This window comes from Rhinoraja longicauda, chromosome 24 (assembly GCF_053455715.1).
Source record: "Rhinoraja longicauda isolate Sanriku21f chromosome 24, sRhiLon1.1, whole genome shotgun sequence".
Classification (NCBI taxonomy): Eukaryota; Metazoa; Chordata; class Chondrichthyes; order Rajiformes; family Arhynchobatidae; genus Rhinoraja; species Rhinoraja longicauda.
The window spans coordinates 25,128,437-25,153,980 of record NC_135976.1 but is presented as its reverse complement, the minus strand read 5'-3'; the positions used below and the strand labels follow the sequence as shown (position 1 = coordinate 25,153,980).

The 25,544-nt window shown below is 45.4% G+C and overlaps 1 protein-coding gene across 5 annotated transcripts in view; it reads right to left on the bottom strand.

The window, feature by feature from the left end:
• Positions 1–1,712, bottom strand: part of LOC144605488 (BTB/POZ domain-containing protein KCTD20-like) — a 47,731-nt gene extending 46,019 nt beyond the window's left edge. Inside the window, exons 1-2 of one of the 5 annotated variants that reach the window (XM_078420812.1) lie at positions 1,624–1,712; positions 157–276 (exon numbers count right to left, since the gene is read on the bottom strand). In XM_078420812.1, the coding sequence (XP_078276938.1) occupies positions 157–248 (92 nt within the window). In that variant the 5' untranslated portion in view covers positions 249–276; positions 1,624–1,712. Of the gene's footprint in view, positions 1–156; positions 277–774; positions 844–1,063; positions 1,120–1,542 lie in introns of those variants that run through there. The other 4 variants (XM_078420810.1, XM_078420813.1, XM_078420811.1 and 1 more) reach the window with 4 other exon arrangements.
• Between the last annotated feature and the right edge of the window lie 23,832 nt (positions 1,713–25,544).

Here is a 25,544-nt window from a genome sequence, read left to right as displayed (position 1 = left end):
CAGAATTCCGTTATATATCGCTCACAGACTGTTAGGGATGAAATGTTGCAATGGTGAAAGTTGTTGGGTGAAAGTCTCTAAGGTCAATGCATATTTTACTCGAAGTGGTATCTCCCCTAGACGAGTACTGCTGGCTTCTTGCGTCGAGCTGCTTACCTGGTGTGTCTACACTGGCGACGAATGATCTTCCTGGCCCAGGATTCTCTCTCACTGCCGCCACTGTCACTGAACCAAGACTCTTCAGTCATCCCCTCACACTTCCCATTCACACAACACCTGCAGATACAGTGCACAAGAACATTTAAAACTCCCACAGTTTAGCCAACAGTAGCATGCTGCCTTATATAGTGCAAAATGATAAACCTACTGAGAAGTACTGAGGGAAAACACAGAGACTGGGAATCATTGAATACTTCTAAAGAGATGAACGTTAATGCGGGAGGGTAATGCAAAGGATTGGGGGGGGTGGGTTGATCTAGATGTAGGAAGGATATGATGGCGAGGGGAGCAGATTGAGTATCAATAAGCTGAACCTTCTCAACATTATCTCAGGGGAGTCAGATGATCCTTGCAAGACCAACGGTCATCATAGAGTGAACAACACGGAAATATCTATCTAATCCACCCCGACCATCAACCATCCATTTACATTAACCCCACACTAATGTCGTGTTTTTATTCTACTCACACTCATCAACCCAACCCCCCCCCCCCCCCCCAAATTCAACCACTTGCCCACACAAGTGGGTAATTTACAGCAGCCAATTAACCCACCAGGCACCCATAGCTTTGGGATGCGAGAGGAAAATGGAGCACCTAGAGGAAACCCATGTGGGTTTCCAAATCCTAATCTCAGAAACCCATCTGAGATTAGGATTGAATTTGGGTCTCTGGTGCAGCGACATCCAATTCCCCCTCTCCTCCCTGGATCACTGCTCAGCACTGGGGCGACAGTGGAAGGTGCAAGCTGGTCACTCAAGTTACAGGGCATTTTTTTCTCCATTCTAATCACCAAATCCTTCCTCCTAAATACTTGGCACATTCCCTTCCCAATCCCCAGTACCGATTTCCAGCAACTCCCACGACACAACCTGGGCTGCAATTCCACTGCAGCAGCTGTGGCTCTCTCCTCTCCACCCTCACCTTCCACTACGCCAGTCCTGACCACTCCCTGCACTGCACCCTTCTACCCATGTTCAGACCTGGCACCGTTCTCAATAACCCTCTCCACCCTCCTCACCCCTCCCACCCAACCCCCTCACTTCCTCAATCCCACCCCCTCTCTCTGCCTTCCTCAAACCCTATTCGCCCTCAACTCCCTCTCCCTTCCTTATCCCCCCTCCTTCTCTCTCCCTTACCCCCAACTCCTCACCCCCTACTCACCCCCCACTCCGTCCTCCTCAGCCTTTATGCTCCCTCCCAACACCCCTCTTCTCCCTCCCCCGATTCACCCCCCCTCCCCCTCCATCACCGGCACCGCCCTTCCCAACACCCCTCCCCCCCTTTCCTCTCCGTCCCCCTCACTACCAGCTCTGCAATCACCTGCCCCAGGCCATCGCAGCTTCATCGATGATACACCTTCCCCAGACACAACCTTACGTTCATGCTTGGTGCATGACTCACCATTCGTTGCCGCAACCCAATCGCTCCGCCTCAGACAGGTCTGGAGCAGCCAGCAACCCGGCCGCTGCGGCACCGAGCAGAGGCGACAAAAACCACAGCGCCGCCAGCGGCCAGGAGGAGCCAAACTTTAGCGGCCGGGAGGAGCCGCTCCACAGCGCCCCCATCGGCCGGGAGGAGCCGCTCCACAGCGCCTCCATCGGCCGTGAGGAGACGCTCCACAGCGCCGCCGGCGGCCGGGAGGAGCCGCTCCACTCGCTCGAGAGGAGCAAGGGTGAGGATAGATGCAGAATTTTCAGTGAAAGATTCAGTTTGTATACAAGAGCTGTATATATATATATAAACATAGCACAAAAAGTAAGGACATTTGTGTTTGGTAGATTATTTATTTGTTGTAACAATGCTTCTTGGCAATAAATCTTATACCGTTGGAAAGCCTGTTTATTTCCCTTTTAAATGGTGCCACATTTGTAAGGAACATGCATTTGTGGGATGAGCAGCAGAGCTGAGTATATGGGTTGCGCCCATGAAAAATTTGCCAAATCTTCTCTGCCAATGCCAAACAGCTTATTCTGCTGTTGCTCTTGACTCTTGTTTTGCGCTTCTGGTACCGCCAGGTGCTGACAATCAGGTGCCTGATTGGCACCTGATTGGCAGCATCTGTGAGCATGGGCCCTGCTACAGTGGTCAGTAGGTGTCTGCTCCAAGAATCGGCATGCCACGTTTGATTGATCTGGATAGGGCCCGTGCGATAGGGCAACTTCAAGCTGGTGTTCCGCAAAACCAAGTTGCGGCATTATTTGGAGTGAGCCCTAGTACCATCTCCAAAGTGAAGGCCAAGTTCCATATAACAGGGGATGTCAGAGACAGGCCGTGAAGTGGCTACTGAGGCTCCTGTTTATTAAATGAATAAATTGTTAAATTGCCAATATGTCTTGTTTCTTCAGACTTCAATCATCCAATCCACCAAACAACACCGAACAAGAGTCAATGGCAGAATAAGCTGTTTGGCATTGGCAGAGAAGATTTGGCAGATTTTTCATGGGCGCAACCCACATACTCAGCTCTGCTGCTCATCCCACAAATGCATGTTCCTTACAAATGTGGCACCATTTAAAAGGGAAATAAACAGGCTTTCCAACGGTATAAGATTTATTGCCAAGAAGCATTGTTACAACAAAGAAATAATCTACCAAACACAAATTTCCTTACTTTTTGTGCTATGTTTATATATATATATATATACAGCTCTTATATATACAGCTCTTATATATACACTATATATATATATATATATATATATATATATATATATAGTGTAAGAAAATAGCTGCAGATGCTGGTACAAATCGAAGGTATTTATTTCACAAAATGCTGGAGTAACTCAGCAGGTCAGGCAGCATCTCAGGAGGGAAGGAATGGGTGACGTTTCGGGTCGAGACCCTTCAGACATATATATACATATATGGTGGCAGTGTGAACAGTACAGATTAAGGCCCAAATAACGGATTTGACTGAATGTTGTCTGATCACCAGATGGGTGAGATGGAAAACCAGGAAAATAACAGTAAAACACAGTCTTGCCACTAACTCCTTCCACTCACCTTGAACACACTGACAGATGGATGAATTTCAGACAGTGAAACACTTATGAAGCTTCCATTATATATATTTCTGATTACACAGTGGTGCTGCATGAACAGGAAAGAAAGAGAAGGATGCAGGCCAAATGAAGTAAAATGGAAACAATGTAAATAGGCTTCTTGAGCAGTATGGACAAGTAGGGCTGAAGGGCCTGTCTCCATGCTGTAAAACTCTATCGATGATATGGCACAGGTAGTCAACATTTGCGTGAGGTGGAGAGCCAGGAGGAACTGAGGGTAGGATGTGAGGGTGGGGGCAGCAGGAGGTGAAGGTGGGGGCAGCAGGGGTTGAAGGTGGGGGCAAGGGCAACTGGAGATAAGGGTAGGTGAAGTTTCCCTGGGGTGGAGGGGATTATACAAGGATGGGGGCATTAAACAGTAGAAGGAGGCAACACCCAACCACTGAGGACAATTCCTCATGAGAGAAATAGATCAGGTAAATGCACAGAGTCTCTTGCTCAGATTAGGTGAATTGAGGACCAGAGGACATAGGTTTAAGGTGAAGGGAAAAGATTTAATAGGAATCTCCGTCCGCACTGCGGCCTAACATCCTGGAGTTGGCGGCCTCTTGCTGGGAACTGACTGTGGGAGCTCCAACCGCGGGAGCCTGCGGACTTAACATCGTGAAGCTTGCGATCCCGTTGTCAGGGATCGACTTCAGGAGCTCCAGCCGCAGGAGCCTGCGGACTTAACATCGTGGAGCTCACGGTCCCTTGGTTAGGGACCGGCTTCAGAAGCTCCAACCACAGAAGCTTCGACCGCCCCGATCGCGGGTATTTTGATTGCCCCGACGTAGGAGCTTCGATAACTGGCTGCAGGAGCTTCGATCGGCTGCAGGAGCTTCGACTGCAGATGGTTCGACTGCCCCACCACAGGAGGAAAGGAGGGAAGAAGATAATACATTATTGCCTTCCATCACAATGCACTGTGGTGAATGCTTATGTTAATTTTTATGTAGTTGTGTGTCTTGTTGCTTTTTTGCAATGACTGTATGGCAAATCAAATTCCTTGCATGTTTTTACTTACTTGGCTAATAAATGAATTACAATACCATACATTACAATTCTGCAAGAATATTCTTTTGAAATATTCCTCGCATAGCAAAAAAGAGCATGAGGTAGAGGAGCCATTGACTCCAATTCATAAAACTTGTACAAAAAGATGCCAATTGGAAGTGGCAGCACTCTCGGAGATTCTCGTCTGCTCATAGACCTTCGAACTAGAGCCACAACACGGGACTCTGAAGATATGATCAGAAGGAGGCTTCATCGAGACACTCACTGCTCTCTCACTCCACGATAAGTGCTCTTCAACCTTACAATTTGTGATTCCTCATATCTCTCTTGTAACTCATTAATTGCAATACAACTGCACTAAATCAGTTAAAATACTCTAGATATTTAGATACTTTCAGCTTAACTATCCTGCCTCTAACAGCTGAAGCATATTCCATCATATTTTTAGCATCTGCCTTGTAAATGGTGGAAGGACTTTGGGAAATCAGGAAATGAGTAATTTCCCTCAGTGCTTGGAAACCCCCCAACAAAAAGCCTACATGTCAAAGTATCAGATAATTTGCTTTGATTTATGTAGAGATGTTAGTTGAAGAACATACATTGACCTGAATAAAACAAGGATGTCAGCATTGGACCTGTGGGATTGGTGTAAAAGCATGGGTGGGAAACCTGCTGCGAAATGGATGGTAACTGCCAGGCGGCCTTGGAATAAACAGCCTGGAGTTAAGCTCCACCATGATAACATCTTAAACATGTGTACTCGTGGTCCTTCCAGGGTCACAACAAAGGTACAACAACATGTTTAAGATGTTATCATGGTGGAGCTTAACTCCAGGCTGTTTATTCCAAGGCCGCCTGGATCCAGAGTGTCTGCCTAATCACACCCATCACTTATATACACAGCCATACAAAGTAGTTCTTGGATAAACAAAGTAGTCCCAGCAATATCACAACAGTAACTACGGGATATTTGTTTTGTTTATTATATACAAGGCACTTACCTATAAAACTGGCCAGGTGAAACCAGTGACAAATTGTCAACGTATTTAATGCCCCTCATGTTGGTTCATTTCAAATTTCCAACTGCGGGATCTCCTGATACTCATTACATCCCGCAAGGATATTCTTTTGCAAAATTCCTCACATTGATTAACTGTAAAAAAAAGAAAATGAGGTATTAGTGCCATGGACTCCAGGGTCAAAAAATGTGATGTATAAAAGGATGATGGCAATTATAAGTGGCAGCAGTCCAGGGATGATAGCGGACAGACAGATCCGTTGTACTGGATTTCCCTCCCTGATTCTTTGACGTACATCTCTGATGCTGAGGACCCTACTTAAAGCTGAGGACTCGGAGATCCTCAGTCTGCTGATAGAGCTTCGAATTAGAGCCACAACTTCACGAGGCTCCAAAGATACTTTGATGAGAGTTTCAAATCAGAGTTGTTCTTACTGAAAAAGCCAGCCTGACAACAATCAGAAGGAAGCTTCGGCGAGACACCAACTGCTCTATCACTCCACGGTAAGTGCTCTTCAACCTTACAATATTTTATTCCTCATATATCTCTTGTAGTTCGTTAATTGCATTACAGTCGCACTAAGTAAGTGAAAATACACTGGATATTTAACTCTTTTATGTTTAGTTATCCTACCTCTACCAGGAACGCCGCATGTTCTAGTTGATTCGGTGGCAGCAGAAAGATATGAAGCGGCTGCATTCAATTATCATCCGTTCATAGAAGTATCTGCAACTTTGAATGTCTGTGCATCTGAGTCCCTTCGTGCAAAGCCACATGTAAATGTATTTCTGTTGCATGTTTCCAGATGTATACATCAAATATGTCTGGAAATATGCAACAAATTTCCATAGTTTTGTTTTCTCCTCAAATATATATTCTTGCTCTGCTTGCCTACTTCTTTCCCCATAAAGACATACAATTCAATCCCCCCAGGTTTTCTATTGTGGTTCCCTTGCTTCATAAATCTTTAACTATTTTCCACAGAATTTTTCCCTTTGTTGGTGAGATTGCATTTTTCATAACACTCCACGACGTTAGAGGAGGACATTCAGCCCATTGAGTCTTTGCTAACTCTCAGGGCAATCCCATTCCTCCATTTCATTATTGGTGATCATTTTCCAATGTTCTATAGATTCAGGATCAGTTCCTGTGGATTGGAGGGTAACTATTGTTATCCCACTTTTTAAGAAAGGATGGAGAGAGAAAATGGGAAATGATAGACCAGTTAGTCTGACATCAGTGGTGGGGAAGATGCTGGAGTCAATTATAAAAGACGAAATTGCGGAGCATTTGGATAGCAGTAACAGGATCGTTACGAGTCAGCATGGATTTACGAAGGGGAAATCATGCTTAACTAATCTTCGGGGATTTTTTGAGGATGTAACTAGGAAAATTGACAGGGGAGAGCCGGTGGATGTGGTGTACCTCGACTTTCAGAAAGCCGACAAGGTCCCACATAGGAGATTAGTGGGCGAAATTAGAGCACCTGGTATTGGGGGTAGGGTACTGACATGGATAGAAAATTGGTTGGCAGACAGAAAGCAAAGAGTGGGGATAAATGGGTCCCTTTCAGAATGGCAGGCCATGACTAGTGGGATACCGTAAGGCTCGGTGCTGGGACCGCAGCTATTTACAATATACATTAATGACTTGGATGAAGGGATTAAAAGTGCCATTAGCAAATTTGCAGATGATACAAAGCTGGGTGGTAGTGTGAACTGTGAGGAAGATGCTATGAGGTTGCAGGGTGACTTGGACAGGTTGTGTGAGTGGGCGAATGCATGGCAGATGCAGTTTAATGTGGATAAGTGTGAGGTTATCCACTTTGGTGATAAGAATAGGAAGGCAGATTATTATCTGAATGGTGTCTAGTTAGGAAAAGGGGACGTACAACGAGATCTGGGTGTCCTAGTGCATCAGTCACTGAAAGGAAGCATGCAGGTACAGCAGGCAGTGAAGAAAGCCAATGGAATGTTGGCCTTCATAACAAGAGGAGTTGAGTAAAGGAGCAAAGAGGTCCTTCTGTAGTTGTACAGGGCCCTAGTGAGACCGCACCTGGAGTACTGTGTGCAGTTTTGGTCTCCAAATTTGAGGAAGGATATTCTTGCGATTGAGGGCATGCAGCGTAGGTTTAACAGGTTAATTCCCGGAATGGCGGGACTGTCATATGTTGAAAGACTGGAGCGACTAGGCTTGTATACACTGGAATTTAGAAGGATGAGAGGGGATCTTATTGAAACATATAAGATTATTAAGGGGTTCGACACGTTAGAGGCAGGAAACATGTTCCCAATGTTGGGGGAGTCCAGAACCAGGGGCTACAGTTTAATAATAAGGGGTAGGCCATTTAGAACAGAGATGAGGAAAAACTTTTTCAGTCAGAGAGTTGTAAATCTGTGGAATTCTCTGCCTCAGAAGGCAGTGGAGCCCAATTCTCTGAATGCATTCAAGAGAGAGCTAGATAGAGCTCTTAAGGATAGCGGAGTCAGGAGGTATGGAGAGAAGGCAGGAACGGGGTACTGATCGAGAATGATCAGCCATGATCACATTGAATGGTGGTGCTGACTCGAAGGGCCGATTGGCCTACTCCTGCACCTATTGTCTATTGTCTATTATCTGTAAGCTATTCTCACCCACATGCCCACCAACTCTCCACTGATTACCCTAGCTGGAGATGAGAAATTAGTGAGGTAAGTATTGTACAACAACGAGGGAGACGTGAGGAATAAAGGGAGAGAGAATTGTGGAACTACAGTGTAGAGGCAAGGAATCAGGAGGCGGGAAAGAGATAGGTGGAGAAATAGGGGATAGACAAATAATTAGGGAGAGGGAAAGAGGTGAAGAACTGGGATTGAGGTGGTGATATAACGGAGATAGGCAAGGTATCAGGAGGAAGAACTGAGGATTTGGGGGATATAATAGAGGCACCAGAGGAGTGGGAGGTGATCAGGTGAATGTTTAGGATGCAGGAAAAGGGGTGAAGAATCATGACGGAGAGAGCCTACTGATCTTAGGAGATTAGGGGAGAGAAAACGAGCAATTGTAGGAGAATGAGAGGTGAGGATTGGGGATCAAATAATAAGATGAGCCATTGGTTCATCAGTCTGAAGAAGGGTCTCGACCCGAAACGTCACCAATTCCATCTCTCCTGAGATGCTGCCTGACCTCCTGAGTTACTCCAGCATTTTGTGAATAAATCCATTCGATTTGGACCAGCATCTGCAGTTATTTTCTTACACATTGGTGTAAGGATTGTTACACCTCACTGCTCCAGAGACCCAGGTTTGATCCTGCTCTTTGGTGCTGTCTGTGCAAATGTTCATCCTGTGACCACATGGGTTTCCCCCCAGGTGCCCTGGTTTTTCTTCGGCATCCCAAAGTCGTACTGTATGTTGCATTAATTATCCCCTGTACGTTACCCCTGGATTAGGAGGATGATAGGGTTCTTCAAAGGGGAGTTGATTGTCAAGTGAAAGAGAACAGGGTACAGGAAATAAGTGAGGAGTGGGATTGCTCTGAGAGTCAACATAGACTTCGATGGGCTGAATGGCTCCCGTGTCATGAGCCGATATAAAATATGAACAGTGTAAATTGCCTGCAGACGGTACTGGAGATTTGATGCAATATTGAAAGTGGCAAGATATAATATTTCAAGGGACAGTCCTGCCTGCAATAAAAGCTTGCAGTGAAATATTATTGCAAGGAAGTTGTTTTAATGTAGTCTCTTGCACATTCAATATTCCTTTGGAGTAGGGGAAACCTCCATCTCTCCACCATACTCAAGTCCTGGAAGTTCCTGCTCTGAAACCAGAGGGAAGTTGGCAGCAAAGCTCCTCTGGTGCCCAATCCCAGTAAAACTGCTCGGTCCCAGCCTCTGGAATTCTCAGCTGAAGCAACTTTATTGTTTAAAGAACAAATTCCTTCCGTTCGCGTAGTGTGGCGAGAAATAATCCACGAAATTAATACCCGTCTTTGAAAGAGCAGCCTAATGTTCTAGGGCAACTGAAGGTTTGGATTGAACATACACTGAACGCTAGATACTGCATTTCAGATGCCCTTACTGAACAAAAGATCAGTAACCTGAACGATGGCCACTTCTACATTACAGATCTTTAACTTGTGGTAGAAAATAAACAGAGCCGGTTGGGATGGTTGTTCGTGTTCAAAAGGAATTCATACACAAAAGAAAGACCAAGATCCACCAAGGTGCCATAAACCGTTTGGTTTGGTTTAGTTTGGTTTAGTTTAGTTTAGTTTAGTTTAGAGATACAGCGCGGAAACAGGCCCTACGGCCCAACGATCCTCGCACACTAACACTATCCGACACACACTAGGACAATTTGCAATTTTACCAAAGCCAATTAACCTACAGACTGTACATCTTTGGAGTGTGGGAGGAGGTGTGCACCCGGAGAAACCCCACGCGGTCACAGGGAGAACGTACAAACTCTGTACAGACAGCACCCACAGTCAGTGTAAGAAAATAACTGCAGATGCTGGTACAAATCGAAGGTATTTATTCACAAAATGCTGGAGTAACTCAGCATCTCAGGAGAGAAGGAATGGATGACATTTCGGGTCGAGACCCTTCTTCAGGCTGATGTCAGGGGGGCGGGACAAAGGAAGGATATAGGTGGAGACAGGAAGATAGAGGGAGAACTGGGAAGGGGAAGGGGAAGAGAGGGACAGAGGAAATATCTAAAGGTGGAGAAGTCAACCCGCAGTCAGGATCAAACCCGGTTCTCTGGCGCTGCGATGCTTCAGCTCTGCTGCTGCAACACCCATTTCCCCAACCCTGGATCTGTGAGGAAACCCAAATCTTTCACTTACAATCAGTGTCGTTCTTTGCTTAAACAATTAATTTCTGACTTCGCAATTTAAGTCCCTTTACTCTAAACAAAACGTGAAGTTTTGCGCTCCTCCCTCCCACATTAACCTCACCTCCCATCAGGGCCGTTTTTACAGCATTATGGGCCCCCGGGCAAAGCAGTGTACTGGGGCCCCTACCGTTACTCTCCCCCACCCCCCTTTCCCTACCAGCCCCCCCCCTGTCGTGCCGGCGAAAAGCACTTACCGAAAAGCACTTAGCGATGGACTTAGGGTGCTACATTGTTGCGAAAAGTACTTACAGATCGCTGTGAGAAGCACTTAGTGACCGAAAATGTTGCGAAAAAAGCACTTATTGAACCTACATTTTTAAAGTAGTATTTATTTATTGCAAGTCACTTAACATACACAGATCAGCATGGGGCCCCTATGCTCGTGGGCCCCCGGGCAAGTGCCCATCAGGCCCATGCGTTAAGATGGCCCTGCCTCCCATCCCGTTTCCTTCCACTGCCATGACCATGGTCAGCGGCATCATCAGCTCTGGTCACCCATCTTCTGCTCGGTGCTCATGATAGCAACATATTGTCAGGACTTGGCCATTGGCGCCTTGAGAATTCTCCTCCATTCCGAGTGCTTGGCTGATCCAAGTTAATTTCATTCTCACGTGTACCTGGACTCTACGAGGCATGTCCTCCGTTTCACGGCTTATAAGGAGATCCACTCAGAATACCACAGTCTGAGCGGTAGAATGACTTTCGGCGAACCGAGTTAATTTTGTTCCACAGAGGACCTGGGACGATCAGCGTCCGAGTGCTCGGGACAGTTCAGTCACTAACAGATCTCAATGTCTTGTTTGAAGGAGAACCTGACGTTATGAAGGTGTCAACCATCCACACTCTGATGATAACGGTTGCAATTCTCTTCCTTTGCTCATCAGTCAGCACAGTAGAGGAAAAGTAAGTAGCACGTGTTTTGCGACGGTACAAATCTCCTCGGGGTAAGGGTTATATGTGAATGAAATGAAAACAGTTCCCAGTTTGGTCCGTCTGAAAGGTAGGGACTAAGGAATAAGCAGGAGAGAGCTGATCTTATTGCATTGGTATGTACAAGGCGGCACTGGCTGAGGAAACATTTTGCCCAACCCTGTTTGGACAGAATATACAACAGTACAGCACAGGAACAGGCCCTTTGGCCCACAATGTCCATGCCAAACACGATGCCAAGTTGAACGGTCTCCCTTTCTTGCACATGATCCATATCCCTCCACTTCCTGAGCATCCATGTGCCTAATAAAACACAAAGCGCTGGAGTAACTCAGCAGGTCCGGCAGCACCTGTGGAGGGAATGCACAGGCGATGTTTCAGATCGGGACCCTTCTTCAGACTGATTGTAGTAAGGAGAGAAAAAGTGGTGGGCGCCTGGCAAGTGATAGGTGGATACAGGTGAGGGGAGTACAATTGGCAGATTGGAATATGAGGTGGGCAGGGAGGCTGGCAATGAGAGATTATGAATAGAATAGAATAGAATAGCCTTTATTGTCATCCAAAAACATGTTTTTGGACGAGATTCCGTTATGTGGCAATGCCTGCGGGAATACAGCCGACCAGAGCTGGTAACCTCTCGCGAGTCGCCTGGTTTATCTTTCAGCAAACGGTCAACCACAGAACTTGAGCTCGTCCCTCAGTTGGCGAAGTTAAGCAGCGATCAGCAGCGTGGCTGAAAATGTGAGATTTATGTGACACTGCCTCCAGGATTACAACTGACCAGAGTGGCACGGTGGCGCAGAGTTGCTGCCTTCCACCGCCAGAGACCCGGGTTCGATCCTGAATACGGGTGCAGTCTGTACGGAGTTTGTACGTTCTCCCCGTGACCTGTGTGGGGTTTTTTTCCGGGTGCTTCGGTTTCCTCCCGCACTCCAAAGACGTACAGGGTGGTAGGTTATTTGGCTTCTGTAAAAGTCTAAATCTTCACTAGTGTGTCCGGGATGATCGCAGGTCGGTGTGGACTTGTTTCCGCGGTGTATCTCTAAAGCATAAAGTCTCAACAGAGCCGGTAACCTCCAACCAGTCGCCTGGTTTATCTTTCAGCAAGCGGACGGTCGCGGAACACCAGCTCCTCAATGACAAAGCGAAGTCGATAGCTGAATTCAAGCGCATGATGTGGATCATCAACGCCCTGATGAGGGTCAACACAGCAGAGGAACCGGACTCGCAGCCCGCTTCACACCATTCCCGCCCCACGCCATCCCGCCCATCCAAGAGGAAGCCACGCCAGACCGCCCCACGCCAGACCGCCCCACGCCAGACCGCCCCACGCCAGACCGCCCCACGCCAGACCGCCCCACGCCAGACCGCCCCACGCCAGACCGCCCCACGCCAGACCGCCCCACGCCAGACCGCCCCACGCCAGACCGCCCCACGCCAGACCGCCCCACGCCAGACCGCCCCACGCCAGACCGCCCCACGCCAGACCGCCCCACGCCAGACCGCCCCACGCCAGACCGCCCCACGCCAGACCGCCCCACGCCAGACCGCCCCACGCCAGACCGCCCCACGCCAGACCGCCCCACGCCAGACCGCCCCACGCCAGACCGCCCCACGCCAGACCGCCCCACGCCAGACCGCCCCACGCCAGACCGCCCCACGCCAGACCGCCCATCCAAGAGGAACCCACGAGATCCAGACGGGCCTCATCCTCACCGGCAAATAAAACCTTGCTGGTGGCTGGCAAAGGCCATGAACGATGTACGGTAGATTCCAACACATTGAACCAAAGGTTCTAGGCAACTGCCCTGGTGTTGCTTGTTTGTAGCCAGCATTCGTTCTTTGGGTCTGTCTTTGGCTCCGTGGTGCGATGCTGATTGCTTCTGTAAAATCTTAGTACGATCTCAATTAAAATTCTCTGATTCAATGAAAATTCAAGTGTTTAATAGTTATCTGTACCAGGAACAAAACAATGGCATTCTCACCTGCTGCAGCTTATACAGGTGCATTAGCCCAGCAAATAAATGTACAATAAACAATAATGTCATAAATCATTAGTGACACCAGGCAACCAGATCATAGTAGTGCAAGCTGAAGTCCGTGGTGCAAACCTTCAGCAAAGTCCACAGTGGTTTGGTGGGGAGGTAGGGATATGGTTTGGATAGTAGAGTGTAGCTCAAGAACCTGATGGCCAGTGGGAAGAAACTGGTCTTCATGCTGGAGGTAATAGTTCTATTACAACGGGGATTAGAGAGTAGAAAAAATGTGTCGCGAGTTACAACAGATGCTGGTTTAAACCGAAGACAGACAAAAAATGGTTTATTCCATTTATTTATAATTCAAAATACCATAACATTATAATTTCGGATCATGCACCTGTAACATTCATGATTAAATTAAATGGAATGTCCGAGAAACAAGCATATTGGAGATTTAACCCACAAATTTTGAACGAAAAGTCATCCCAGGAATATATTATTAAACAGATTCAAATATTTTTGGAGGTAAATGACAACCCTGACACACCTATTTCTCTTATGTGGGAAACGTTTAAAGCGTATGTTCGAGGTACATTAATTTCTGCTCAAGCATTTTATAATAAAGAGAACAGGATTAAGCAACATACATTGGAAAGTGAAATTAAACAACTAGATATAGAAAATGCGAGAATGCCATCTACTTTAAAACATAATAAAATTGCTGTATTGAAATATAAATTAAATAAAATGTATTCAGAACAAGTAATAAAACTTTATCAAAAAACAAAACAATTACATTTTGAATTCGGAGACAAACCACAAAAACTATTAGCACGTCAATTACGAAAAATGGAAGGGGAAAAAATAATTCATAAAATTAGAACAGAGACAGGAGAATTATTAAAAATGCCCAAGGACATAAATGATAGATTTCTTCAATATTATCAGAACCTTTATTCAACTAAAACCGTAGCACAATCAGAAGGAATAGCAGACTTTTTAAAAAAATGTAATTTAAAAGGTTTAGATTCAAACGATAGAGAATTATTAGAAAGGGAGATTACGATAAAGGATATTGAGGAGTCTATTGGTTCTTTAAAAAACGGTAAAGCAGTAGGACCAGATGGTTTAGGCTCCGAATTTTATAAAAAATTCTATGATTTGCTTAGCCCACGTTTACATAGACTGTATGAGTATATATATACTCAACAGAAACTTCCAGATACTTTAAATGAATCTATAATAATACTGATTCCTAAAGCTGATAAAGATCCGGAAGACCCGGGATCATACAGAGCAATTGCACTTTTAAATACAGATCAAAAAATTTTAACTAAAATACTAGCGAATAGATTAAGTACAGTGATGAATAAATTAATACACCCTGACCAAACAGGCTTCATTCAGAAACGATACTCATACTATAATCTAAGAAGATTATTTAATATTATATATTCCAAGAGAATTATTAATGAAGATCTAGCAATAATCTCACTAGATGCTGAAAAAGCATTTGATCAGGTTGAATGGTCTTATTTATTTTTGGTGATGGAAAATATGCAGCTAGGGGAGAAATTCTGTACATGGATAAAACTGTTATATACAAATCCCACGGCTAGAATATTTACAAACCAAAGGTTGTCATCGAAATTTAGCCTAGCTAGAGGTTGTAGACAAGGATGCCCGTTATCCCCATTATTATTTGCGCTTGCTATTGAGCCACTGGCAGAAAGAGTTAGGGGGCATCCGGAAATACATGGATATAACACAAAGAACACAGAGAACAAAATTTCTCTATATGCAGATGACGTATTAATTTACATCACAAAACCAGAAATTAGTATTCCAAACTTATTAAAGCTAATAACCCAATTTGGATCACTTTCAGGATACAGAATAAATTGGAATAAAAGCGAAATTATGCCAATAAGGGAACATAACAAACAGATAATACAACAATTTCCATTTAAAATAGTAAATGAAAAATTTAAATATCTAGGTATCTATGTAACTAAGATATATACATCATTATTTAAAGCAAACTTCCCCCCGTTACTGAACAGACTACATAAGAATATTCAATACTGGAAAACACTCCCCATCTCAATGGTAGGCAAAATTAATGCCATAAAAATGATTTTTTTACCGCAAATATTATACCTTTTTCAGACAATTCCGATATATTTGACAAAAAACTTTTTTAAAAAATTGGACTCTATTGTTAATGATTTCATCTGGGATTATAAGAATCATAGGATAAATAAAAGACACTTGTGTAAATCAAAAATAAATGGAGGCCTGGCTTTACCCAATTTTTTGTTTTATTTCTGGGCAGTTAATATTAAAAATATGAATTTCTGGTTGGAAGAAATAGATCTTCAACCAGACTGGTTAAAAATGGAAAAGGAAGATTGTTTGCCTTTTGATATTGGTTCGATATTATTTGCCACGTCTAAATTAAACAAAAAAATTTATAGGGAAAACCGTATAATATTTAGTGCTATACGAATTTGGAAACAATTAAAAAAGACATTAAAACTAGATAATTTATCGCTTTTTCTTCCAATTGTGAATAATCCTTTGTTTAAGCCTTCATGGTTAGACCGGGGTTTTACACAGTGGAAGAATTATGGAATTAAAAATATGGGACAACTTTATAAGGAAGGCACCTTTCTGACATTTCAGGAGTTGCAACAGATTTATGGTCTTCGTGGAAATGATTATTTCAGATATCTTCAACTTAGAGATTACGTAAAGTCGAACTCCCAAAATTTTCAAATTAGAAATTCAGAAATTCTTGACGAATGTTGGAACAAACATCCTAATACAGAAAAATTAATATCTTATATATATAATATTTTATTAGACAGTGACATGCCTTCTACGGATTTATATAGACAAAAATGGGAAAAAGAATTAAATCAAGTAATAACGAAAGATACTTGGGAAGAAAGTTTGCAACATATAGATCAGTGTTCACTAAACGCCAGACATTCTCTAATACAATTTAAAGTATTACATAGGTTACATTATTCAAAAACAAAACTACATAAAATTTTCCAACATATTTCACCTAAATGTGATAAATGTCAACATTTAGAAGCTACATTATCTCATATGTTTGCAAACTGTATAAAAATTAAAAAATTTTGGGTAAATATTTTTAGTATAATATCTAAAATAACCAGCACACAATTGGACCCAGATCCAAAATTAATTATACTCGGAATATTAGAATTAGAATTAAATAAAACATTCAGAACAACACAAAAAAACTTTATTGATTATAGTTTAATAACAGGAAAAAAATTAATTCTAAAATTTTGGAAAGGCCCTACGGCCCCCACAATTAAAATGTGGATTATAGAAATGACGGAGACCTTAAACGTGGAAAGAATCAGATTTTCCCTGTTGGACAAACAGGAATTATTCATGGAAACATGGTCTCCTTTTATTGATTACTTAAAGGGTCAGAATAGTTCAGCACAGGAACCTGACTAGCACTCGGACTAAAGAATGAATGAAATGCTATACTTTGGAATGTACGAATATATCTCGAATGAAGTTTTTGTTATTTTAATAAATTTTTCCATTCTTCTTTAACTAATTTTTTCCTTATTTTTATTTTTTTTTTGTTTTTAGTTATTTTTTCTTTTAAATTGGTTTTTGTTTTTAGTTTTCTTCTCTCTCTTTTCTTTCTTCACTTCATCTACTTCGTTAGCTTTATTTAGTTTATATAAAATAAATTTAAAAAAAGGGGTAAAAGGTATATAATAATAATTGACAATATTATCAATTCAAAAATGTATGACTGTAAAGATGTAAACAGGTTATGTACCTATCCCCAATAAAATTTTATTTAAAAAAAAAAAAAAAAAAAAAAAATCTTAGTACGATCTCAATTAAAATTCTCTGATTCAATGAAAATTCAAGTGTTTAATAGTTATCTGCACCAGGAACAAAACAATGGCATTCTCACCTGCTGCAGCTTATACAGGTGCATTAGCCCAGCAAATAAATGTACAATAAACAATAATGTCATAAATCATTAGTGACACCAGGCAACCAGATCATAGTAGTGCAAGCTGAAGTCCGTGGTGCAAACCTTCAGCAAAGTCCACAGTGGTTTGGTGGGGAGGTAGGGATATGGTTTGGATAGTAGAGTGTAGCTCAAGAACCTGATGGCCAGTGGGAAGAAACTGGTCTTCATGCTGGAGGTAATAGTTCTATTACAACGGGGATTAGAGAGTAGAAAAAATGTGTCGCGAGTTACAACAGATGCTGGTTTAAACCGAAGACAGACAAAAAAGTTGCAGTAACTCAGCAGGTCAGGCAGCATCTCTGGAGAAAAGGAGTAAATTCCATTTCGGGTCGAAACCCTTCCTCAGACTGAAACATCACCAATCCCTTTTCCCAACAGTCAAGAGCAGACAGGAAGGAGCTGAGTGCACACAGCAAAGAGTCAACAGCAGGCAGTAGAGCGTAGTTAGTGGAGCGTGGGGAAAGTTGGGAGCAGATGAGTGGAGCAGAGAGCAGACAGTAGGTGTGGAGAACGGAAGGTAAGCAGCAGGGAATGAAGGGAAGAGAGCAGACTAGTCCACTTCCCATTCCCATATTGACCTGTCTGTCCTGAGCCTCCTCCACTGTCAGAGTGCGGCCAAATGCAAATTGGAGAAACACCACCTCATATTTTTTTCTTGGGCAGCTTACATCCCAGTGGTATGAATATTGATTTCTCTAATTTCAAGTGAGCCTTTAATCCGCTCCCATGTGGCAAAGGTACATTTTGCAGTGAGAGTGGTCAAACAGATAGGGAGGATGGCGTTTGTCAGGCCTTCATCATTCAGGGGTTTGAGTTCAGAAATTGGAACATCAAGTTATTGGTGAGACCGCATTTGGAGTGTTGTGTGAAGTTCTGGTCACACAGCAATAGGAAGGATGTCATTAAGCTGGAAAGGGTGAAGAAACGATTCATGAGAATGTTAGTGGGAATGAGGCGCTTGAGTTATAACGAGAGGCTGGATAGACAGAGACTTTTTCCTCTGGAGCATCGGAGGCTGAGGGATGACCTGTACTAATCAAGAATCTGTTAATCTCTGCCTTAAATGGTCAATAATATGACATTTTGAAGTCATTCTAAAGGGATTTGCATTAATCAACATTTCCAGGATAGTAAAGGATGTAGAAATGACACAAAGTGCTGGAGTAACTCAGCAGGTCAGACAGCATCTCTGGAGTACATGGATAGGTGGTGTTTCAGGTCGAAACCCTTCTACAGACTGATAGTAGAGGGGGCGGGGGGGGGGGGGGGACAGAAGAAAGTTGGAAAAGGGGAGTAAAGGTGAATAAGAGATGGAACGTTACTTAGCTTAACCGCTTATGAATGAAACAAGGAAAATGATAAACTGTTCCTCTCGTTTTGCACTCATTGTCACTAACGCGAACATTCTACATATTAATGATACCATGATGGAATGATAAAACTCCACCAGAGTCATGGATGCTGCGATCAAATTTGAAGCTGAAAACCTGAAAGCTTCTGTCCACTGCTTCTGGCGGCACAGTGGTGACTGGGCACCACAGTGGTGCCTGGACGGCACACTGGCACAGCTGGTAGAGCCGCTACCTCACAGCGCCAGAGATCGCGGTTCAATGTAGACCTCAGGTGTGGTCTGTGTGGAGTCTGCTCGTTCTCCCTGAGACCTCGTGGGTGCTCCAGTTTCCTTCCATATCTCAAAGATGTGCAGGTTTGTAGGATATTTGGCCTCTGCAGGTTAATTGGCACCTATAAATTGCCCCAAGCATTTAGAGAGGAGATGAGATAACTGAATACCAGAACTAGTGTGAGCGGGTGATCAGTAGTCAGCATGGACTTGATGGGCCAAAGAGCCTGTTTCCATGTTGTATTTCTAAACTAAACACATTCTTTTCCATCAATAGCTGTGGAAATCCTAACCTAGAAGGGTGCAAAAATTAACCTTTGAAAATCATTAGCTCTCTCAGGCAACATCTCCTCCTGATAAAAGAAAAACACAGTCTAAGTATCTTGCCAGGCACTCATTCCACTCACCAAAGTCCTTTTGTCAAACACTTGATGATAGACTCTCCACCGCTGGTCTGTGATCTCTTGTGGGTAATGTTCACCAGGTTTGCCAGAAAACAATGCAAAGTAACTAGAGTCTTACATCACCTGGACAGCTTCTTCAGCCCATTGAGTCAGAGCTGGGAAACAGATGCTTCAGCCCAGCATCCATGCTGACCAAGTCGGCATTGTGGGCTCCTCCCATTTGCCTGCATTCGGCCCATATCCCTCTGAACCCTCCTATCCATCTGTCTGGCCAAATGTCTTTTGAAGTCATTAATTGTACCCACCTGCGCATCTTTCGGATTGTGGGAGGAAACTGGAACTCCTGGGGGAACATGCAAACTCCAAACAGACAGAGCACCAGAGGTCAGGATTGAACCCAAATCTCAGGGGCTGTGAGGCTGCAGTTCGACCAGCTGTGTAACTGTGCCGCCCGGAAATAAAGCACTGTGTTATTATCAGTGTGTCCTGTGTTATTATTATTATTCAGTGTCAGCAGGTGTGTGCATGCTGAAGTTGCCAGTGACTTTGGCTGCAACCTCCCTCAGGCTACCTTGTCCAGTCAGTGAAGATTCTGTAATGTGTAAGAAGGAACTGCAGATGCTGGTTTACACCGAAGATGGATACATAATGCTGGAGTAACTGCAGGCAGCATCTCTGGAGCTTATATTCACTGGAATTTAGAAGGATGAGAGGGGATCTTAGAGAAACATATAAAATTCTTAAGGGATTGGACAGGCTAGATGCAGGAAAAATGTTCCCGATGTTGGGGGGAGTCCAGAACCAGGGGTCACAGTTTAAGAATAAGGGGTAGACCATTTAGTGCTGAGATGAGGCAAAACCTTTTCACCCAGAGAATTGTGAATCTGGAATTCTATGCCACAGTAGGCAGTGGAGGCCATTTCACTGAATGTTTTCAAGGGAGATGTTAGATATAGTTCTTTGTGCTAACGGAATCAAGAGATATGGGGAGAAAGCACGAACGGGGTACAGATTTAGGATGATCAGCCATGATTATATTGAATGGCGGTGCTGGTTTGTCAGAGAGAGGCTAAAAGCAAATTGGAGGACCAGCAACTCATATTCTACTTGGGCAGCTTACAGCCCAGTGGTATGAATATTGATTTCTCTCACTTCAGGTAGCCCCGGCATTCCCTCTCTCTCTATCCCTCCCCCACCCAAGTTGCACGAGCTTCTCATTTTTACCCTACAAACAGCTTACAATGGCCTGTTTCCTTTATCATCATTACTTTATGCATATCTTTCATTCATTGTTCTTTACCTCTCCACATCACCGTCTATATCTCTCGTTTCCCTAAATCCTAACCAGTCTGAAGAAAGGTCTCGACCCAAAACGTCACCCAAGGGAAACGAGAGGTATAGATGGTGATGTGGAGAGATATAGAACAATGAATGAAAGTAATGCAAAAAAAGTGTACCCTGTACCCTGTTCTCTTTCACATGCCAATCAACACCACTATGAGAACCCCATCATCCACCTAATCCATTGGTAACATACAGGGGTGGATTAACCCAGCAAACATGACCCTGGGATGTGGGAGGAAACCGGAGCCCTTGGGAGAAACCCTGCTGGTCACAGGGAGAATGTGCGACCTCCACACAGTTAGCACGAAAGAACAGGATCAAACCTCGGTCTCTGGAGCAGTGAGGTGTAACAATCCTTATACCAATGGCTCGTCTTATTATTCGATCCCCAATCCTCACCCCTCATTCACCCCCAACTGCTTATTTTCTCTCTCCTCATTATGCATTTCTCTCTCCCAAGATCAGTAGGCTCTCTCCCTATTGATCCTTCACCCCTCTCCCTGTATCTTCAACAGTCTCCTGATTACCTCCCTCTCTTCTGAAAAAATTACAATTAAATTCCCCCTGCTTTTCCATAATGATTTTCATGCTTCATAAACCATCAAATATTTGCCGTGGAATCTTTACCTTTCCGGATCAGATTGCATTTTTTTAAAAGGGATATTAAAGGGATATTAAAAAATGCAACCTGATCCAGAAAGATAAAGATTCCATGGCAAATATTTGATGATTTATGAAGCATGAAAATCATTATGGAAAATCTGGGAGAATTTAATTGTACATTTTTGGGGAAAGGGGCAGGCAAGCAGAGCAAGAATATATATTTGAGGAGAAAGAAAACAATGGAAATTTATTGCATATTTCGAGATATATCCTGGGCCCAACTAGACCATACACTTGGTCTAGTATCCAATAAAAAGGAAATGCTTCCCACCTCTTGGGCTCACAACTGTCTCTGGCTAACAGGCAACGTTTCCCCATCAGTGAACCTCCTTGCCTGAGTTCATCTGTTGCCGGCTCCGATTTGTTTTGTTTTTTCTCCGTTTCCAGATTTTTCTCCACACTCTCCCGACTACAATCAGTCTTAAGAAGAGTCTCGACCCGAAATGTCACCTATCCATTTTATCCGGAGATGCTGCCTGACCCGTTGAGTTACTCCAGCATTTTGTGTCTTTCTTCCAGAAATATCTGTTGCATATATCTGGAAATATGCAACAGAAATACCCACACATATGGCTTTGCACAGGAGGACTCCAATGTACAGGCATCCATAGTTGCAGATGCTTCTATGAGCAGATGATAATTGCGTGCACTCACACACATCTTTCTGCTGCCACTGAATCAAGCAGAACACCCAGCATTCCTGGTAGAGGTGGGATGGTTATGCATAAAGGATTGAAATATCCAGAGTATTTTAACTCATTTAGTGCAGTTGTAAGGCAATTAATGAGCTGCAAGAGATATATGAAGAAGAAAATATTGTAAGGTTGAGACAGCAGTGAGTATCTCACCGAAGCTTCCTTCTGATTGTACTTTTGGAGCCCCTTGTTGTGGCTCTAGTTCGAAGGTGTATGAGCAGACTGAGGATCTACAAGACTCTGCAACTTTAAGTAGGGCCCTCAGGATCACAGGTAAACATCAAAGAGTCAAGGAGGGTCATCCAGTACAAGGGATCTGGCTGTCTGCCATACTGTTCATACTTGCAACTGTTGCTATATTTATTCGCCAGTGTAGCGACCATAGAGAATGGTCCAGGTCGTCGAACCCTCGGATTGGCCAGCGAGGTCACGTGGGAACGCGACCATGGGGATTGGTCCAGGGAGCGACATCGCTGATTGGCCAGCGATGTCATGTGCGCGTTTGGCGCCCGATTTAGTCAGTTCGGCGAAGTCTTCAAGGAAGACAGTAAGTTTGTAATGGTTGTCCTTTACCTTGTTGTTTAACTCTGTATTCGAAGATTGCGGCTGCAATAAACTTCTTCTACAACCAACAAGTTTCGGACTCGCCATATTGGTGACCCCGACGTGATCTGGACGATCACCGACTGAGCAGGAACCCGACGCCTCGTTGACAATGACCGAGCCGGGCACACCGGAGTTAAGCGCCGGAAGAGTTCATCTTCCGTGGTTTTGGACGCACGCACCGCAAGCTTGGTTTATCCACACCGAGGCTCAATTTCATATAAAGAAGGTGTCGGACGAATCCACGAAGTACTTCTACCTCGTCAGCGCTCTATCGCCGGACACAACCAAGCGCGTGATGCGGTTCATCGTGGATCCACCTGCGGAAAACAAGTACGAGGCCATGAAGAAAGTATTACTGCGAACCTTCGGATTTAATAAGCATGGTGGTGCGGCAAAACTTCTGCACCTACCAGATCTTGGAGACCAACTGCCTTCCGTCCTCATGGCCGAAATGATGATGCTAGCCGGTGAGCATACGGATTGCCCTATGTTCGAACAGGCATTCCGCGAGAAACTTCCCGAGGATGTCCGACTGCTGCTCACGGATTGTTCTTTTAAGGACCCCGAAGCATATGCAGCGAAAGCGGACGCGCTCATAGCGGCAAAAAACAAGGCAAGTGGTTCGATCAACAAAGTCTCGACATCAGTGACCACGCCACAGCGACGGCAAGATGGCGCCACATCTCCCGCCAATTCTCCGAAAGCCCGCCAAAAAGATCCGCACAAGCGCGGCTGGTGCTATTATCACCTACGATGGGGTAACGAAGCCCGCAACTGCCGTTTGCCTTGTACCTTCGCGGGAAATGCCTCGGCCGATCGTACATAGGGGCAGTTACGATTGGCCAGAACCGGCGCCTCTATGTCCATGATCGATTCACGGACACAGAATTTTTGGTAGACACCGGAGCCATCGTCAGCATAGTGCCGCCGACCGACCTCGAAACCAGATCGGGTAAGACAGGTCCCACCCTCATCGCGGTTAATGGCAGCCCCATTCGCACTTTCGGTACACGGAAGATGTCCCTTGTGTTAGGCCTCCGCACGTACGAATGGCCATTCATCATAGCCGACGTCAAACAAGCGATCCTGGGCGCAGATTTTCTTTGGGCTTTTTCACTGGTTCCGGATGTCCGCGGTAACGACCTCCGACCCTCCGCCGAAGATGAGCACGTCGCTCCGACAATCGCCTCCTCGCCCACCCCTACTGTCCAGGCCGTCGTCGCGGCCCCCGACTCGTATGCTGCGATTCTGGCAGAGTTTCCGGAGCTGCTCGTCCAACGCTTTGATACGCCTTTGGCTAAGCACGGTGTGGTCCATCACATCCGCACCGAAGGCCCTCCCGTTTTCGCTCGGGCCAGGAGACTACCGCCAGACAAACTGGTGGTGGCAAGGGCGGAGTTCAGGAAAATGGAGGAGATGGGAATTGTCCGTCAGTCTGACAGCCCGTGGGCCTCGCCGTTACACATGGTCTCCAAGGCATCTGGGGGGTGGAGACCATGTGGCGATTATCGGCGTCTCAATGCTGTCACCACGGCTGATCGCTACCCCATACCGCACCTACAGGATTTTTCATCTGGGCTGGAAGGAGCGGTGGTGTTTTCCAAAATCGATTTGGTGCGAGGATACCATCAGATTCCGGTGCGACCGGAGGACATACAGAAAACTGCAACAATTACTCCGTTCGGGTTGTTTGAATGGTTGCGTATGCCTTTCGGTTTAAAGAACGCGGCACAGGCTTTCCAGCGGCTGATGGACCGCGTGGGCCGGGGTTTACCGTTTGTGTTTATTTATTTAGACGACATCCTGGTCGCCAGCCCCTCCGTGCAGGAACACCAGGCCCATTTGCGGACCGTGTTCCAGCGGCTCCAAGACCACGGGCTCATAATCCAACCCTCCAAATGTCAATTCGGCCTTCCTGCTCTTGATTTTCTAGGGCACAGAATTACCCCTGCCGGCGCCTCCCCTTTGCCCGAAAAGGTGGAGGCTATCCGGGCATTTCCTAGGCCCACCACAGTAAAAGGGCTACAGGAGTTCGTAGGCATGGTTAATTTCTACCATAGGTTCGTTCCGGCAGCTGCGCGAGTCATGCGCCCACTCTTCCAATGCCTTGCAGGGAATCCGGTAGATTTGTTGTGGTCCCCGACCGCTGAGTCGGCTTTTACAGCAGCTAAGGCAGCCTTGGCAGACGCCACCATGTTGGTCCATCCGAGCCCCTCCGCCCCCACGGCCCTGACGGTTGACGCCTCTGACGTGGCGGTGGGCGGGGTTCTGGAGCAGCAGGTCGGTGGCCGTTGGCAGCCTTTAGCGTTTTTCAGCCGGCAACTAAATTCGGCCGAGCTGAAGTATAGCGCATTTGACCGAGAGCTTCTGGCCCTCTATTTAGCTGTTCGTCATTTCAGGTATTTCCTCGAGGGCCGCCCATTTGTGGCATTTACGGACCACAAGTCATTAACATTTGCTTTTTTGAAATTGTCTGACCCATGGTCGGCCCGCCAGCAGCGGCACCTGACTGCTATCTCCGAATTTACCACCGATGTCCGTCATGTCGCGGGTAAGCTTAATGCCGTTGCTGACGCCCTGTCTAGACCTGCTTTTCCCCCTATTTCGGCGGTGGACTGCGAAGTGGATCCCCAGGAGCTTGCGGAGGCACAGCTCCTAGCGGATACCGTTTCGGCTTACCGGTCCACCACTTCGGGATTGAAGTTGGCCCAGGTAGCCTGTGGGTCGGAGGGCATGAAAGTCTGGTGCGATGTTTCTCTTCCCCGTCCCAGACCGGTAGTACCGCCCTCCCTTCAGCGCCGGGTTTTTGATGCCATTCATGGGCTGGCGCACCCGTCCATCCGCTCCACCTCGGCCTTGGTAGCAGCGAGGTTTGTCTGGCATGGCCTGCGGAAACAGGTAGCGGGGTGGGCACGTTCCTGCGTGCCCTGTCAGACCGCTAAAGTCCAGCGCCACGTCCAGCCCCCCGTACAGGATTTCGAGGTCCCGGCTGTTCATTTTTTCCACATCCACGTGGATTTGGTCGGGCCTTTACCTTCCTCCCGGGGCTACACCCACCTCCTCACGGTGGTGGATCGGTTCA